Raw genomic sequence first — 19,478 nt, 5'->3', positions numbered from 1 at the left:
CGTGCAAATGAATGCCCTAACACCCCTCCCTGCAATCACAAAAGCAGGCATCCTCTAAGAAAGAAAGATCATTTCCAAGAAGCAGTCAGTCAAAACAATACAGGTTTTGCCACTCTGCTTCCTCATCACCACACTCAACAGAATTAAGACCTTGCCTTGGAAGGAGGGCGGCTGACCAACGTGGATTGCCTCTCTACAAGGAACAGCTCATTAGCAGCCATCCTCAGCCTGGGCTCCTTGAGAGAATGGAGACTGAATGCACCACGGCACCCTCTCTACAACTAGGATAGTTATCAGCCATCTGCCAATCTTGGGAGAAGGCAAAAAAAAGTCACTCAAATCACTTTCCACTGGGATTAATGCTCATGAACAGCTCTGGCTGGAGTACTATTTTATACTGTGACTCAGACATCAAAGAAATGTACAGTAACCAAGCCATTAGTGTGTGGTTTGAGGAGTGATTAACAACCCATGCCCTCAGCCGTTCCAGAACACATCATCTCTTTTTCTTTGTGGTATCCACTGAGAAGTGGCCTCCAATGTCCACCTTCTTCTCCCTACCTGCTCAAGATTTCGGATTTCTGTGCTTGCTTCGGCAGCACATATACTAAAATCGGATTTCTGTGTCACTATCCAGACTTACTGAACGGACGACGTTATTTTTTTCAGGCACCGCTAAACCTTATTTCTGCTCCCATTTTTCTTATACTGCCCTCATTTCACTAGAATCATAGTTACAATTAAGGTTTCATCCATTCACAGCGATAACCTACAAGAATACTGACTCAAGCACTAATAGCATGAATAGTCTTTTGTTACACAGTCTTGGAGTTTTGCTCTGACAAATGTATCTAGAAATAACTGTTCCCTAATGGAAGCCATCAAAGGTAGGGGACGAGGGTGAGGAAATATCTTTTTCCCACTGTCATTTTCATTACAGTTTTGTCTGCTGATTTGGCAGGTAAAAGAAGAAAAATTACCTAATTTTTCTTAAGGTCATATGCAAGTAGAAATTTTCATGGCTGTAGAAAACATATTAGAGCATAAATATCAAAGAGATTCACTGACAATACACTTGTTTCAGATGAATGATTTACAACGAAAGAGGAGCATAGGCGAAGGGGCGCTTTCCCGTATATTCCATGTTTTTTTTTTTACATGTGGTGGAAAAACTCACAGTTGGAAAGCAGCAGCTCATCCAATATAGGGACTTTGCAGAAAATATGCCACCGGGATTTTGGGTTCATCTGAAAGCATTCTTTCCTCCATTAAGACACAGAATGAGCAATAGCCTTCCATTTTCTTCTTGAATTACCACTGAGCCCATTCTGCTCTTCAGGGAACATATCAAATTCCTAGGACTGTCTCTTAGGCACCACTGTAACTAGGGCAAATCTTGACTCCCACAGGAGCCCTAGTGCTCCTACCAGACACAGTATGCAGGACTGATGTGAATGTGAAAGCTATTATCCACCTTCTCTGAAGGAGTGACACTATCAATATCCTCTCCTGCCTAACAGCCAAGTAGCCCTGAAACATGAACAGGCCCGGAGCAGGAGTGGGAGGCCATCCGTGGCCACGGGACAGAAGAAACGCCAGGTCACTCGCACACTTACTTGCCAGAGCCTTTTTCCCAGCTGCATGGTAGGCTACGATATATTTCTTCCCCTCTCTGTCCTCTGTTTTTGTCTCTAATCCTGGAAACAGAGATTTAATCGCTTGATGGATGACGGTTCTTTTCTCTTTGGTGTCCTCAATAACCTATTAAAAACAGAAATAATGCAACTACTGATTTAACAAACATCAAATAGGGAGATAATACTAATGAGTCAGTAAAAACATGAGTCATATTATCAACTGTGCAAAGTAACAGAAGTCCATGGGTAGGATTTCAGGATCTTTCAGAGCTTCGTGATGCTGCACGTCTTAAGAGCCCGTTTACTGAGTATGACCATCTGCCAGGCACTGTACCAAGAACTTTGTAAGTCATCGGCTTATTTAATCCCCATCATCTCCTTACCATGCCACCCCTACACCTACCCGGAGAGAAGGAAAACAAGGCTGAGAGAAGTGAAGGAATGTGTCCGGGTCACACAGCTGGAGGACGGTGGCGCCAGATGTGAAATCTGGGCTGTGTGACTCGGGAGGCTCCCATCACCAACACTCCCGCTCAGGGACTCAGGGCTCACAGACAGCAATGTCTGCAAGCTAGGCCGTTTGGGAGGTCAGAAACTCAGCTCCCTTGAACAGTCCAATCTATAACTGCCCCACAAGGAATCCTATTTTATACTGAATTATTTGTTTTATTTTAATTTTTTTTTTAAAGATTTCATTTATTTGACAGAGAGAGACACAGCGAGAGAGGGAACACAAGCAGGGGGAGTGGGAGAGGGAGAAGCAGGCCTCCCGCCAAGCAGGGAGCCCGATGCGGGGCTCGATCCCAGGACCCTGGGATCACAACCTGAGCCGAAAGCAGACGCTCAACGACTGAGCCACCCAGGCGCCCCTATACTGAATTATTTTATAATGACATTCTAAACACATTCGTTCACAATAAAAAATAAAATCAACATCAAGAAAACTGATACTTATTAGCTACAGAACTATTGTTCAGGGTGCCTGGGTGGCTCAGTCTGTTAAGCGTCTGACTCTTGATTTCGGCTCAGATCATGATCTCAGGGTCATGGGACCGAGCCCCACGCCGGGCTCCAGCTCTGCACTGGGTATGGAGTCTACACAAGATTCTCTCCCTCTGCCCCTCCCCTCCACCCAGTGCTGCACACATGTTCTCTCTCTCTCTTAAAACAACACCAACAACAACAAAACTGTTGTTCAATTTCTGAATGTGTCTCACACTAAGAAATACATTTCACATCTGGATTCAACAGCCAGAAATATGCATGTATATATGCCTTACTAAAGACCTAAAAAAATTTTACGAAAACAGTATTTATCCTTAATGTGTACAATGCACTGTTATTTCCTATTTTATCGTATTGCATTTACATAAATGTTGGTTAAGATCTACTAAACTGATTCCACGATCCACTGAGGATTGCAACCTGCAAGTTGAAAACACCACGATACACTAAACTACTTGTTAAACTTAATATCTTAGTAAAATTAAAAATGTAAAAGAAAACAAACTACATTACAATTACAGACATGTGACATTTTCATATCAAAAATGAGTCTAGATCTGGTATTTACTGAGAACACTGAGTTGGAATCAAACTTTGTGCATATGACTGAATACATAGTTAGACTTCAAAAATTCGGCAAGTCTGTCCTCATTTTACAAACAAGGAAACTTGCCCAGGGTTTATTTTTAAAGGTAAAAACTTTGAGTAGATGGCATAACTATAGTTTTTCAGATGACAGCAAATTTTGCCATCTACGCAGGAAAATGCACATTATGGGGCTGAGATCCGCCATGGTGCTGCATAACCAAGAGAAACCTGGACCATCCTTCTAGACTGCTCTCAAAAACAATTCTTTGTTTTCTCTTTGGCATTGCTGAAGATTTTGTCCATAGGTAAATTCAGTAACTGATGAACCCTAAAATTGTAATGTTACATACTTTTGGGACATTTAGGTGGAGGGGAAGAGGAGATATGGGTTGGGGGCAAATAATGAAGTCTGAAAAGTTATGGTAAGCTCTTGTTAACTGGGAGCGATGGAAGGGGGAATTTTATTTTTTATTTTAATTTTTTTTAAAGATTTTATTTATTTATTTGACAGAGAGAGACACAGTGAGAGAGGGAACACAAGCAGGGAGAGTGGGAGAGGGAGAAGCAGGCTTCCCGCGGAGCAGGGAGCCCGATGTGGGGCTCAATCCCGGGACCCTGGGACCATGACCTGAGCCAAAGGCAGACGCTTAACGACTGAGCCACCCAGGCACCCCGGAAGGGGGAATTCTAGACAACCCCAAATCAAGTAGGTCATTAAACTATGGTACAAAAGCAATTTAACATAAACTTAAAATTCTAAAAATCTTGTGATCACCTAGAGCTGCTCTGTCCCATACGGCAGCCCCGAGCCACAGAGATGGCAACTGAGCACGTGGCTAGTCTGAACGGAGCTGTGTTACCAGCATAAAAGAACACCGATCCTGACGACTAAGTAGGAAAAAAAAAAGAATGTAAAACATCTCATTTGTAATTTAAAAAAAATACTGATTACCTATTGAAATATTTTATATTATTTTTTTAAGATTTATTTATTTACTCTAGAGAGAAAGAATGTGAGAGCGAGCGACAGCAAGGGTGGGTTGGGAAGGGCAGAAGGAGAGGGAGAATGTCAAGCAGACTCCCAGCTGAGTGCAGAGCCCAACATGGGGCTGGATCTCACGACCCTGAGACCATGACCTGAGCTAAAATCATGAGTCGGATGCTTAACTGACTAAGCCATCTAGGTGCCCAAAAATGATATTTTAAATGTACTAGGGTAAATAAAATATATTGTTAAAATTAATTTCACCTGTCTCTTTTTAAGCTTTTAGGAGATTTAAAATTAAAAACATGGCGCACAATGTAAGTCCACTGGACAGTACTAATTGAAAATAAAATTTTCATAACAAAAGGTTCTGAAAAGGCATCCACTATTCCATTTAGTAGCTGAGTTCTCCTTTTCCTCAACAGCAGGAGCAGACTCAAGTTGAGCAAAGAAATTTCCCTTGTCTTTCCCCAACTCCTCTCCCTCCAAAGACCCACTTGAGACCCGGAGGCTGCAGGAGGCAGAGTGAGAGCCACGACCGCCCTATCAGGCCACACATCTGATTGTCAGGCTGTCCTACTTCGGCTACAGACACCATGTGACAGAAAGGTTACTCTGTGGTTCCAAACAACACATTTCTTTGATTTGTGGTCATGTATAAAATTTTCTTAAAACAAAAACGTAACTTTTTTGCTGCAGTTTATCTGGATACTGGTTATCTGCCACTGATAAAAACATTTTTTTTTTAAGGTTTTATTTATTAATTCAACAGAGAGATAGAGCCAAAGAGCACAAGGAGGGGAACAGCAGAGGGAGAAGCAGACTCCCCACTGAGCAGGGAGCCCGACCTGGGGATCAATCCCAGGACCCCAGGATCATGACCTGAGCCGAAGGCAGACGCTTAACTGACTGAGCCACCCAGGTGCCCCGATAAAAACATTTTTAGTGTAATGGTCTTTTAGATCAAACAGAGCAAGGTCATCCTTTTGTTAACTATTGTAATTTTTCTAACAGACACTTAGATACGTTCACCCAAAAAAGAAGCAATCAAAACCCTAAAAAAAACTTTTCCATACATTTTTGTGCTATTTACCTCGATGGCAACACTGGTTTCCTTATTCTTAAAAAGCTGGAGCTCTTCTAAACGCTGCTTTTCTTCAGCTGTCAAAACCGTAAATACATCTTCTGAAGGATCCTTGAAAATAATGATGAAACTCCCAGTGAGTCACACACAGAATTCGAAGCTGTTAGAGATCTGTATTTCTAGGATCTCCAGGAAATGCTATTTTATACAGAAAGTGACTTTTGCTGGACAGCTGCTCTTACCTCCTCATCCACCGGGACAGACAAGTCATCCAAATGGCTGATCTGTCCATCTTTTCCTATTTCGTGAACAACGAAGTCGGAGTATCTGATGAAAAGGGAACACAAACTTTCAAAGCATTAACATTTTACTTCCTATTAAATTGAGGAGAAAGTTTATCAACATCAAGCTTTGCTGCTGTACAAAACAGGGATTTAAAAAAAAAATCTTCAGTACAAAGTTCATATGGAGTTATTTCTTCTGGTTTCTTAATGAATTCCAAGCTACAGCTTGGCTTTGCATTAGAATGTAAAGAAAAGACCCTCTGAACTTCTAGAATATTCTTTCAGAGAAATGCATATATCAAAGCCTAGTAATGTTACAGAGACATTCATAAAGTGAATCCTAAATATGGCATGGTTAATTAAATCAGAACCTAATAAATCTACCATGAACCAACCTGAAGCTTACCTTTATGCTAAATACACTATTTAAAATCCTCTCAAAAACCCCAAGGTGGTATTGGGACCCATTTTTTGGACAAGCTACCAAGGCTCTGAGTTAAGTAAACGCAGTAACTGGACTAGATTCACACCCAGATCCATCTGGGTCTAAAGACTACCTGCTTTCTACCGTAGATGTGGCACATTCAGGTGAGAGAGCTGAGTTTAAGATTTAAAGACCAATTCAAGAGAAAACTCAAAAACCATTTAAAATAAGGTTTTTTAAAGAAGTGAACAGGGGCACCTGGGTGGCTCAGTCGTTAAGCCATCTGCCTTCGGCTCAGGTCATGATCCCAGGGTCCTGGGATTGAGCCCCGCATCAGGCTCCCTGCTCCACAGGAAGCCCGCTTCTCCCTCTCCCACTCCCCCTGCTTGTATTCCCTCTCTCACTGTCTTTCTCTCTGTCAAATAAATAAAATCTTAAAAAAAAAAAATTTAGGGGCGCCTGGGTGGCTCAGATGGTTAAGCGTCTGCCTTCAGCTCAGGTCATGATCCCAGAGTCCTGGGATCGAGTCCCGCATCGGGCTCCCTGCTGCTCCTTGGGAGCCTGCTTCTCCCTCTGCCTCTCTCTCTCTCTCTCTGTCTCTCATGAATAAACAAAATCTTTAAAAAAAAAAAAAAAAAATTAAAAAAAAAAATAAAAATAAAGAAGTGAACAGCACTCATTCACATATGAGCAAGGCATGCCACAAATATTATTTTTAGTTACTCATTTCATCTTTAAATGGCTTCATCTGCCTATTTAGGTGGCTCTCCTCCATCCTATTCCTTTGTGACCATCAGTAAATAATCTGTGGGGATAGAAAGCTAAATAGAAGAACCTATTGCTGATTTCTTTCTCAAGAACAAATAGAATGAAAATAACTTGACATGTAAATGAAACATACCTTTCTTTCAAGATGCCTGAGAATCCCTGATGAGAACTTACAAACTTGGTGATGCCAACGTCAAGTTCAGTGAGGCCATGCTTCATCATGTCTGCAAAACTCTCAGCTTCCTCCTCCTCCTCACCCTCCTCCGAAAGGCCATCTTCTTCCTCCTCTTCCTCTTCTTCCAACTGCACATCAGAATTCTTTCTACCCTCTCTGGCACTTACAGCTGCGGGTGGCCCAGGCACATGCACACTGCCGGGCGGAGAGACATGCTCCAGCCCATCCTGACCTGTGGTCAGACAGCCGTCCAAGACCTTCTGTCTTTTTGCCTCCTCAGCTGGGGCCACACTGTCATTATCTTCGACAGCATGAGACCCACGTTTCAGCGACACACCAGTCACTTCTGTCAGCTCCATTTTTAAAGCTCCAAGAAAACATTTAAGAGAACCTTTTAGGAAGGAAGAGAGGGCAGGAAGTAACCATCACTTCAGTTAAGAGGTGGGTTTCAGCAGAGGCACAATTAACTTTGTTCCTAGGGTCCTAACACTCATGTATTAAAATAATTCTTCCTAATGCTGGCACAGAAAAATGGCACAACACTTCTGCATAGAATTTGAGAGTGTGCATCAAAAACCTTAAAAAAAATGTATGTCCTTTGATCCAGAAATACTACTTTCAGGGAGTATCCTAAAATAATTAAAATAATTAAAGCACTTTTGTTAAGTGCTTAAAGTTCTAGCTGTAAGGATGCTCATCTCAGTGCTTTTATATTAGCAAAAAAACTAAGAACAATGATGCCTGGGTACATAAACTGAACAATATGTAGAAACCATGTGGATAGAAACTGGGCAAGGTGGTTACTTCTAGGACAGGGTATGGGTGGCTGGGTACAACAGGGAGACCTGCTGTTTTTACTGAATACTGTAGTCAGGTCACTTGAACTTTGTTTCATGAAGATTATTATCCTTTCGAAAAACTGATTAAATAAAAATAGTGCATAAATACACTTACATGAATGCACACTCATACCATATTAAAAAAAAAAAGTAAGGGGGATGCAGCGTTGTTTATTGGGTATAGAGTTTCAGTTTTGCAAGATTAGAAAGAGTTCTGCATACTGGTTGCACAAGAGTGCAAATGTACGCAACACTACTGAACTATATGCTTAAAAATGGATAAGATGGGGGCACCTGGGTTAAACGTCTGCCTTCGGCTCAGGTCATGATCCCAACATCCTGGGATCAAGCCCTGCGTTGGGCTCCCTGCTCAGGGAGGAGTCTGCTTCTCCCTCTGCCCCTCCCCCCGCTCATGCTCTCTCTCAATAAAATAAAAGTCTTACCAAAAAAAATGAATAATGTTACATGTTCTGTGTATTTTGCCACAGTTTAAACAACACAGATTATCATTTATCCAGCCCACACACAATGTAATGAGGGAAAGTCTAAGAAGCCATACATACTTCCCAGTACTGAGCAGCTTGCCGGAGGGGTAACATGTGGCAATCAAAATAAATACATTTATCTAATTTGATCTTACTTGGTGCTCTTGGTGAAATAAGGATAAAAGTTTTCCTATGCTAATTCTATAGGGAGATGATATAATTAACATGCTATGAACTTAGTAAACAAACTCATAAAGAACATAAATGAACAGAAAATTAATATTCTAAGGTTCTCCAAGGCCTAGTTAACAAGAAACCTAACTATAGAAGCATCTACAGCAGAATAATAATAACAATGAACTAAAGTTTAAGAATCCACATTTGCGGGGCGCCTGGCTGACTCGGAGGAGCGTGCGACTCTTGATCTTGAGAGTCATGAGTTTGAGCCCCACGTTGGGTGTAGAGATTATGTAAATAAATAAATATTTTAAAAAAAATTTGATCTTGCCTCATTGTCAAAAATCTAGAATGGAAAGAAAAGTAAAGAAAAAGACAAATACATGCACAAAATGAAAGAAAAAAGGATGATGGTGACTACAAAAAAAAAAATGGGAGAAGAGGTACAGAAAGATGCCAATAAAATAAATTTCCTTTCAAAGACAAAAATTTAAATAAAGAAAATGGAAGAAACTAAGAAACTGGAACAGACGTTGACCATAGCTAGTTATACAAAATTACCTCTAATTCAAATAAGAAAGCATTTACTCCTTATTTGTTCTAAACAAAGCATAATAAAAAAGAGTATTGGCTCATGAAATGCTGATGCCATTTCATGCTCACGTTCTGTCACCAAAGCTGCCCTCACAGGGCCTAAAGGCCAGTGAGGGAGACACCAAGGGCACAGGGGGTCACTTGGGGACTACGGGAACACACAAGATTTCAGAGGGCGCTGATGGTGAGGCTGTCAGAGAAGACCCCTTTCCTAATGGAAGACCAGAAATGAACACCTGAGCCAAATCTTGAGGACCGGGTAAGGTCACAGAAAGTGGGGAGGAGGCTGTTTGCGGGGGTGGGGGGTAGGGGTGGTAGCAGGGGCAGAGACACGGAGGCATGGGAGAGCAAGGAGCACTGGAAGAGGCCCAAGGAGCTCAGCACACACCATGGAGGGTGAAACACACGATGAGAGTCTGAAGCTAAAGCTGGGGGTGAGCAGATACCACAGCAGGCAGAATGCAGGGAATTCCATCTTGAAAACCAAACCACCGCTGGACCTGTGAGTTCGAAAGATTTCATGGCACCTCTTTAAAGAGAAACTGGGGTTAGCTGGAAGACTAGGTAGAGGCTACAGCCAAGGGACGCCTGATTGGCTCAGTCAGAAAAGCGTGCGACTCTTGAATCTCTGGTTTGTGCGTTTGAGCCCTACGTTGGGTGTAGACATTACTAAAAAAATAAACGTAAAAAAAAAAAGAGGGTAGAGCCGAAATTGAGCCAAGAAAATGAGCACAACATGATCTAAAGCTGAGGCAAGGGCGACAGAAAGGAAGTTTGGATTTAGGGACATTTAGGAGGTGGTGGGAACAGGACTGGATGACAAATGTGGGCAGCAAGAGGAAACACTCGAGGATGACTCAGGTTTGCTGCCTTGGGGACCTGAGGGGACAGGGGAGCTCCTCCTGGCACGGAAACCCTGGGCAGAGAAGCAGGTGGTGGGAGAAGACAAGCCCACTCATGGTACTGTGGTGTCGAAGGCACCTCGGAACATCCAGAAGCCAGGCACTACCCTGTGTGACCCATATTCCTACCCCCAACCTGCAACGGCTTCCCAGTGACGATACTTCTATCCTAGCTGGCATGCCAGGCTCCACCACGAGATCCCCATACCTTCCCAGGCCTGAGCTCTCAGCAGGGAGGAAGCACAACCAGTAACAGCCACTTCAGCAGCCTGGCTCAGGGACTTTAAGTCAGCAGGATGTCTCCCTCCTTCCCAGAATGTAGAGGATTCATCAAGCTCCTTCTCCACAACTGACAGTCATAAGCCTTGGTGGGAACACCAACGATTTCCTCTGCAGAAATATCTGTGCCATCCTGCGTTGGCACTGCCCACCATCTAGAGATCCAATCGGTACCATGATCTCCCACAGGCCTCGGAGAACTCAGGCCCTGCCCCAATGGGTGCCTGTTTTCTGCCTGAATGCTCATGAGCTCTCTCCAGATACTTCGTAGACTTCTTGGAACAGGTGCTGAAACTGTTCCCCACCTACAGAGATCAAAGTCACACCAAACAGCAAACTACTAAGGAAACAGTGGACCTGGACAACCAACCACCATGAATGGCCACTAACATCACAACAAACAGACAACCAGACACACTGCATGCCCCTGAAAGCACATGCTATTATCTGTGAAGTATTTTTTTTTTTATTCTTATTTATTTGACAGAGAGAGAGACAGCTAGAGAGGGAACACAAGTGGGGGAGTGAGAGAGGGAGAAGCAGGCTTCCCACTGAGCAGGGAGCCCAACCGTGGGGCTCGATCCAGGGACCCTGGGCCAAAGGCAGATGCTTAATGACTGAACCACCCAGATGCCCCTTTGTGAAGTATTCTTACTGATTGGAACTCGATGTCTAATTGGTAGGTTAGATGGCATACAGGGACAGAAGGTTTTAAACACCACCACAGGGAAGGAACCAGCAAAATTCTGAACGTGAGAAACTCTACAAGGACAAAGACAGTTCCTTCACTAATAAACGAGAAGGGGAAAAAGAGGGAGGGGAGCTTACAGACAAACTTACAAAGAAATGCAATGAGTGGATCTTTCTTTAAACAAGTCAACTGTTTAAAAAACTGGGACAATCAGGGATGCAGAAATACTGGGGATATTTGATGACATTAAGGTAGTATTGTCAGTTTTTTTTTTAAGAGTGAGAGCATGAGCGTGCGAGCGTGTGCAGAGGGAGAGAGGGAGAATCTCAAGCAGGCTCCTCGCCCAAGTGGAGCCCGACACAGGGCTCTAACCCACGACCCTGAAATCGTGACTGAGCCGAAATCAAGAGTCGGCAAGAGTTGGACACTTCGACCGAGCCACCCAGGCGCCCCACTATTGTCAACTTTTGGAGGTGTGACTATGTTACTGTGGTTACAGTTAAAAATAGACTCCTTATGTTTTAGAGATACAAACTGAAATATTTATGGTTGAAAAATTATGAAGTCTGGAATTTGCTTCAGAATAATTTACCAGTGGTGAATGGAAGTGGAGCAGGTATAGATTTGAAACCAAGTAGGTAAGTACTGAAACTGAGTGATGGGAACATCACACCTTCTACTTTGAGCTTTTGTTTTTATTATAAAAAATTTCAAACCTATAAAGTATAAAGAGATACGCAAACTATTCTGTTCCAATCAAACCACTGATTTTTTCCATTCTTCTGTTCCTCCCTCTGCCGTCACCTGTTCTTCAAACATGTCCCAAAAAGCCGTCTCTCCCACCCTCGCTTCTTCAAGTGCCCCAAACCTCAGCATCTGTGCGCCACCGCTCAACACTCTGGCTCACTGGTGTGGCTCCATGATCCTTGCTAGCCCCCAACCAAGTACCAACCCTGCTGTCTGTGTCTGTGCTCCTGGTTGCTGCTGGAGAAAATCACACCCGGTCAGGAGATTCCTCTCTTACAACAGCCATCCCGGGTCAGGGCAGGCTTCTCCCAGTCCTGCTGGCCATCCACAAAGAAAATGGGGATCCTCTGACAGACACACCTCTTTCCGGCATCTTCACAAGACCACTTACTATAACCATTTCCCTAAATATGGCGACCCTCTTAAAAGAATCCATAGTCACTTTAACATTCACTCACTCCTCAGCACCGCACTTGACCCCCTCAACAAACATTCACCGTGCACCCTGCACCCAGCATTCCAGGCACTGCGAAAAGACACTGTGGCAAATCAAACTCATGCCCCACTGGTATGGAGCTAACATTCGGGGGAAGATCTGGCTTCTGCCTCAAACTGTTTCTTTAAAGTTCAGCGATGGCTTCCTTGTGCCAAAACCATAGCCACTCCATCCTGGCTTTAACCAACATCTTTACCCGAGACATGGCTCATCGCTTCGCTTCCTTGAAACTCTGCTTCTCCTCCTTGCCTTTCTCCTGCCTCTCAAGCTGCTCTTTTCCCTTCCTTCTCTGCGGCCACTTAAATGTGGGGATCTCTAGCTTCCTACCCGTCTTGTTCCCTGCTCACCCTCCAATTTTCCCAGCCAAGACCCATCTCCAACTTCCTGCAACCAGTGATGGCAGCTAAGCAACGGCAGAGGTGCACAGGGAGCTCATTCAAGCCTCTCCTCGGCCCTATGGCTCAGAGAGGGTCATGAGCATCCCCAGAGATTCTGGATCTGGCTCCAGCTTACACAGCTCCAAAGAGCTGAACCAAATGCTCAAATTCAACATGCCCTAAATTGATCTCATCATTTCCCACCATCAACACACATCTTTTGTGCGTGTTCACATTACACTTCTTAACTGAAGTCAGAATATGGTCATCACCTCAACTCCTTGCTCTCCCCTCTGCCCACATCAGTGATTTCATGAATACAATTCTAGAAGGTTTAGAACAGCACTGTCATGCCTACCATCCCTGGAATGAGAATATAGGCAGATCATGCATATATAGTATCACCCACTGGTTTCAACCCAATCTAGGTTCTGCTGTTTACTCCGTGGGTTACTTGCCCTCTCTAGGCTGAGGTTTCTTTCTCTGTAAAGCTGAAAAATGATGACTTGCTCAGAGGTCTGTAATAGCTGTTCCTATTCAACTGCTGGTCATTAATATTTATTATGGATGGTTTACACAGCAGAACTGTATTGCTGAGTGTGGGGAAAAAACAAAGCTTCTTATGCTTCTTTTGTTCTCTGGGCTAATGATTAAACATGGTTTCCTCCTTCAAATACCATTTAATTTTAAGAGACCCTCACAGCACTGCCAACACACCAAATAAACAGGCCTTTAATATTTTTTGGCAGTCTTTTTCTTGATACTTGTGGACACTTGCCTAATCTCTTTTTCTTGTTATATTTAACTGTAAAGATGTGCTCATTAACTAATCTCACTTTTGTGTTTCAAATTAAATTATAGTTTTCATTTGGTTTAGCCAATGGCCCTATCACAGACATTAATTATTAAAGTATACATAGCACCAATGACTATAAATCTGGTAGTATATATTTTGCCAAGTTCTTTCAGTGGGCCTCAAAGACGAAAACATATTTAACTAGAACAGCTGTGCAAACTTCTGGACTAGGAGAGAGAGAACTCAAATTAGTATCGTTTTCATGAACAAGAACTATATAGAAGGTAAGACTAAAATGCAATATACCCATCCCCGGGCTAACCAATCCCCCCTCCCCCCTCCCCTCTAAAACCCTGTTTGTTTCTCAGAGTCCATAGTCTCTCATGGTTCATCTCTCGTACTGCATGGAGCACTGGGTGTTATATGAAAACAATGGGTCGTGGATCACCACATCAAAAACCAATGATGTATTGTATGGTGACTAACATAACATAATAAAATTAAAAAAAAAAAAGTTAAAAAAGAATAAAATGCAATATAATTTTTAAAATGAGGGGAGGGAGGGAGCAGATCTTGTGAACATGGAAGAGGCTGGGAAGAATTCAATCAGAAAGATAAAACCACCCTGACTGCCCAAGTATGATTTTCCTAAGGAAATCAGTTTTGCATTCAGGAAAATCCAAATATACATATTCAAGCACTGTACCTCACAGCTGTAAAAAATGAATGGCTTTTTAAAAAGGGGAGGAAGGGTGGAGGGTACAGCTTCATGAGTTTTTTAAACGGTATTTAAAAAAAAATGTTTTTAAAGAACTGTTATGCTGCACAAATACGCAATCCAGAATAGTAATCACAGTCAAGTAATCTAGACCAGAAGCTTGATTCTGGAACCAAGAAGAGAAAGAATCTACTGATACTTTCCAATGAACTTCAAAGTCCTACACGATTTTTTGAAGGGAGTACTAAAAAATGGGGTTTTGTGTCTTTTATACTCCAATGACCCAAATGAGATAAGGAATATTACAATTTTAACAATATTTTAAAGTCTTTTTCATTAAGATTAGATTCACCAATAAGCTTCCCTTTATACCCACAACAAAAATGTTTAGCATTCTCAAAACTGTAATACAACACTGATAGTCCCTTAACATATTTCTTGCAAAATGAACATCTTAAAAAGGCCATTATCAGTCTTAATCCTATCTATGTTCAGAATACAACATCCACTTTTTAAATGCATCCATCCTCTGCAAATTGTCAATAATCCCTTTAGCTCACAATAAACAGCCCTTTCCTTAGGGCAGAGCACACACTACACTCTAATATGCAAAATCATTAAGTCCATTAGATTCATTAATTCCACAAATATCTGTGCACCCCTTATGAGTCTGGCACTATTCTAGGCACTGGGGAAAAAGGGACAATTTCTTGCCCTCATTAAGTTTACATATATTTAAAAATATATCAGTGAATAAAATAATAATCTCAGAAACATGCATGCATAAGAGCTACAAATAAAGCAGAGTAAAGGGAAGGAGAGGAAGAGGGGTGCTCTTTAGTGAAGCATCTCTAAGGAGGTGTCCTGTGAACCACGACTTGAAGGAAGAACTAGACATGAAAAGATGTGTGTGGGGAGAGTCCAGGCAGTGGGACCAGCACAGGTAAAGGACCTGAGTCAGGAGCAAACTTAGTCAACAGATCAGCTGGACTGTAATTTCTGTCTCCTACTTGGGGGCAAAAGCTATGTTTTATTAATGCCTGCTATCACCCCAGCTTCTACCAAAAGTTATGTGCAAAAGGAGTTGTTAGGGGTGTCTGGGTGGCTCGGTCAGTTAAGCGTCCGCCTTCCGCTCAGGTCATGATCCCAGAGTCCTGGGATGGAGCCCTGCATTGGGCTCCCTGCTCAGCGGGCAGCCTGCTTCTCCTTCTCCCTCAGCCTGCTGCTCCCCCTGCTTGTGCTCTGTCAAATTAATAAAATATTTAAAGAACAAAACACACAAAAAACAAAAGTTGTTAAATTAATATATACAGACTGTTGGCTACTTGCCTAATGACTGAACAAAATCACTGCCTATCCGTCCCCTTTCAGTGTGAGTGTACTGGTTGCTTTTTGACAGATCCCTCAATTGTCAAGGCATCCCCAAACCAATGGGGCATGCCTGTTTTCACAGATCAGATTGGAGACTTGAAACAAAAGCCCTTCGTAATCCTGTATTGTCGGAATGAAAAAAAAAAAAAAGTGGTCTGACATCGCGATCAAATATTTGACAAACGAAATTCCCCAAACCCTACTTCCTGGCAGGCGCTAATAACCCAGGCAATAAGGATGTCCTTCTAGACCTCTCAGTGCGGGGCTGGCGGTAAGGACTCAGTGCGGATGAGTTTTCAAACGACAGCAGCACTTCCAACATCCACTCATTAAACACGGACCCGGCGGAGGGCTAGAGAAAAACACTCCTCGGCACCAACCTGTTCGCTCCTACTCTGGGAAACGTGTACAAAACAAGCAGTCAGCTGAGTGCCTCCCAGGCGTGCAGTAGGCTCGCAGTTAAGTAGTGATGGATGAAAACGAGGAAGAAAGCACGTGGGCTTTACCGGGCAGAAGACCAGCCCGGCGAAACACCGGAGCTCTAAGGGGTCCGGGATAGAGGCCGGTTTTCTCCCCAGCGAGAATTTAGGGAGCGCCGGGACGAAGAAAGGGAGGAGAGGGGCCTGGATCGGCGGGCAGCCAGCTGCGCGGGGAGCGGGGAGGCGGGAGGGCGCGGCGCCCCCTGCCGACAGGCCCCGGGATGGGGGGGCGGGGCTGGCACCGCGGGGGCAGGACCGCCGGGCTCCAGCCGCGCTCCCGCGGGCACGGTCCGTAATGGAGGCGCCGCGGGCGCGCCACGGGTTCAGGCCGCGGCCCGGACGCCTTCCCCGTCCGCACTGCCCCTCGGGGTGGGGCCCTGGGGCCGGGCCGCCGGCCGGCCGCGGAGCCCGAGGGTTGCGGCGAGGCCGCGCACTTACCCGGGGCCTGAGAGCGCGGGCGCGGCACGGGCCGGGCGGCGAGGGGGCGGGCGCGCTGCTCCGGGCGCAGGAGGGCGGCGGCGGCGAAGGCCACTCGGAAGAGCCAGCTGCGAGGGCGCCCAGGCATAGGCAGCGCGGTCAGCACCTTCAGCCCCCGGGATCCGGGGCGCGCGGGTGCACTCGCCGGCGGCCGAGCTCTCACACGTGCCGCGCAGCGACGCGCCGCCGCTGATCCGCCCCACCCCCGGGGCGGAGCCCGGCCTCCGCCGACGGCCCCGCCCCCGCACCGCCCCGAGCGGCGAGGCCCCGCCCCCTCTCCACCGCCCAGGGTCCCAGCGGCCTAGCGGAGAGGAATTTCGCTGGTAGCCTGCGGCATGGTCCGCTGCGGGTTGGGGAGACCCCTGCGGCTCATTCGCCTGGGCCTTCACCCGGGCAAACAGTGATTTCATCGTGCATCAGAGAGTCCTTTAGACAGTCTTTAGGACTTCTAAAGTGGCGATGGCCGTACGAATGTTTGATGTATTTTAATAAAGGTTTCTTCTACATAGTAAGGCCCTTTTGTGTTGCTCTCCACACGCAGCTAACTTAAAAGAATAACTTTAGGGACTATATTGTTCTATATACAATTCCTTCAAAGTGCAGAGAATCCAAGAGAACCATTTTCCCACTTCTTCGATCTACCCCTCCTGCTTGACGGCTCCTTAATAGGATCTGCTTCAGGAAAACTGATCATTAGCAAGTTTGTGCTTCTGTGTGAATCAAAATCAAACCCATTACTCCTTCCACGCTCTTCAAGTAGCACACGTTTTGCAACCAAATCCAGGCCTCTAATAGCTTTTGCGCATTTAATATTTTGCCAAATTTCAATCCTTAGTGAAAAAGCTGTGTTATTTCAAGTCCTATTTCTGTTAGATTTGTGGGTTTTTTTTTTTTTAACTGTGGTAAAATACAACATAAAATTTACCATTTTAACCATGGTAAAAGTTTACAATTCAATGTTCAGTTTAAGTTCAGCGGCATTAAGTACATTCACGCTGTTGTGTAACCATCACCTCCATCCATCTCCAGATCTCCTTTCATCTTGCAAAGCTGAAACTCTCTACCCAGTAAATAACAAACTCCCCGGTCTCCCGTCCTCCCACCCCTGGCAAGCACCATTCTACTTTTTGTCTGGGTGAATTTTACAATGTAGGTAACTCATGTAAGTGGAATCGTACAGTATATGTTCCTTTGTGATTGCCTTGTTTCCTTACTGTTCATCCATGTTGTAACATGTGTCAGAATTTCCTTCCTTTTTAAGGCTGAATAATATCCCATTACATATTTATATAACCACATTTTGTCACCTCTCATCACTTGCATTGCTTCCACCTTCTGGTTGTGAATAATGCTGCTATGAACATGGGTGTTCCAATAGCTATTGGAGACCTTGCTTTCAATTTTTTTTGTGTGTGGTATATACCCAGAAGTGGAACTGATGTATCATACGGTAATTATATTCTTAATTTTTTTGAGCAACGCCACATTGTTTTCTATAGCATCTGTAGACTTGTTTTTAAAATCTGGGTTTAGGGGCGCCTGGGCTGCTCAGTCGTTAGGCGTCTGCCTTTGGCTCAGGTCATGATCCCAGGGTCCTGGGATCGAGCCCCGCATCGGGCTCCCTGCTCGGCGGGAAGCCTGCTTCTCCCTCTCCCACTCCGCCTGCTTGTGTTCCCTCTCTCGCTGTGTCTCTCTCTGTCAAATAAATAAAAAAATGTTTTAAAAAAATAAATAAATAAAAATGAAGTCTGGGTTTATATTATCCATACTCAGCATGGATAATTCACTCAGACTGGTAGAATTCTATATGGCCTCTCTCTGAGATCAGTCACCTCAATTAAGTACAGTACCATGGACAGTTTTGTCTCTAATGCATGTATAATCATATGTCCTTGGGCTATGGCTAATTCATAAGCTAATGTCCCAATGACAGCAACTGCAAATATTTTTACCATAGTCACAGTAAAGATTCAATCCTGAACTTGAAATTTTTGTATACTTTAAAAAGTATCTTCTCTGAGATTGTGGCCCAACTCCTCATAAATGCATATGGAAGGAAAGAACATTCCTTTGGCTGTTAGCTAGGTCCACGGTCAAAACTTACCCTTTTTGCATTTCAGCCTAAACTGCCTTAGACAAGGTCCAAGTGAAACATGCATTTTTAGTTTTCTGTTTTTCAAAATGGCAGCTCTTTATTGGCTTTTATACTTAAAATAATACAGAATCATTCAAAGCCTGTCCCAAATTCTAACTCCTTCTTATAATCATTTAACAATTTAATGTTCTCCTTGACTTTCAAATTACATCCTAACATGTATATTACGTATAATATTCGGGATCCTGCTTTTAACCCACTATGCATTGCTAAGTGCCTAACACACACAATGTATCTCGTTTCATCCTTATTATTGCCTCGTATTCTGTCCATCTTAGACTGCCTCTCTCCACTCCCCAGATAGTAGTCAATTGTTTTCTGTGCTCCCTCAGTCATTGCAAACATTTCTGTTGTTGAGCCTACTGCTTTCAATCTTAGCTTTTTTATTTTCATTTCTATTTCCCTTACCAGAAAGTGAATTCTTCAGAAGCAAAAATTTGGGTTTAGAGCAATCTTTTTTTTTCCTTTAATGTTTTTATTTTTATCAGAGTTATGCATGTCTGTGATTTAGAGTCAAATAATTCGGTAGAAATCTTATAAGTTGCAATGAAAGAGCAAAGACTGCACCCCCAACCCTCTCTTACCAATTTTCCCCTCCTCAAAGGCAGTCATTTCACTTTTTTTAAAAAAAGATTTATTTATTTATTTTACAGGGGGAGGGGCAGAGGGAGAAGGAGAGAGAGAATCCCAGGCAGGCTCCCCACTAAGTGTGGAGCCTGAGGTGGGGCTCAATCCCACAACCCTGAGATCATGACCTGAGCCAAAATCAAGAGTCAGACACTTAACAGACTGAGCCACCCAGGTGTCCCCATTTCGCCTCTTTTAACTGGTTATTTACCTTCATTTCTCTATATAAAATGTTTACATAGTTATTTCTCAGTTTTTCACTTTTAAGCATTATCTATTGACTTCACTAAGTGGAAGATGAGTATTTAGCTCTTCTTC

At 43.8% G+C, this 19,478-nt stretch overlaps 1 protein-coding gene across 3 annotated transcripts in view; it reads right to left on the bottom strand.

The window, feature by feature from the left end:
• PUS7 (pseudouridine synthase 7) overlaps positions 1–16,583 on the bottom strand; it is a 51,582-nt gene extending 34,999 nt beyond the window's left edge. For 2 of the 3 annotated variants that reach the window (XM_036067435.2, XM_036067436.2), the window contains exons 1-5: positions 16,340–16,583; positions 6,909–7,341; positions 5,542–5,626; positions 5,309–5,410; positions 1,617–1,761 (exon numbers count right to left, since the gene is read on the bottom strand). In XM_036067435.2, the coding sequence (XP_035923328.1) occupies positions 1,617–1,761; positions 5,309–5,410; positions 5,542–5,626; positions 6,909–7,341; positions 16,340–16,466 (892 nt within the window). In that variant the 5' untranslated portion in view covers positions 16,467–16,583. Of the gene's footprint in view, positions 1–1,616; positions 1,762–5,308; positions 5,411–5,541; positions 5,627–6,908; positions 7,342–15,802; positions 15,990–16,339 lie in introns of those variants that run through there. The other variant, XM_078060035.1, reaches the window with a different exon arrangement.
• Between the last annotated feature and the right edge of the window lie 2,895 nt (positions 16,584–19,478).

This window comes from Halichoerus grypus, chromosome 12, assembly GCF_964656455.1.
Source record: "Halichoerus grypus chromosome 12, mHalGry1.hap1.1, whole genome shotgun sequence".
NCBI lineage: Eukaryota > Metazoa > Chordata > Mammalia > Carnivora > Phocidae > Halichoerus > Halichoerus grypus.
This window is presented reverse-complemented; position numbering and strand designations above follow the sequence as displayed.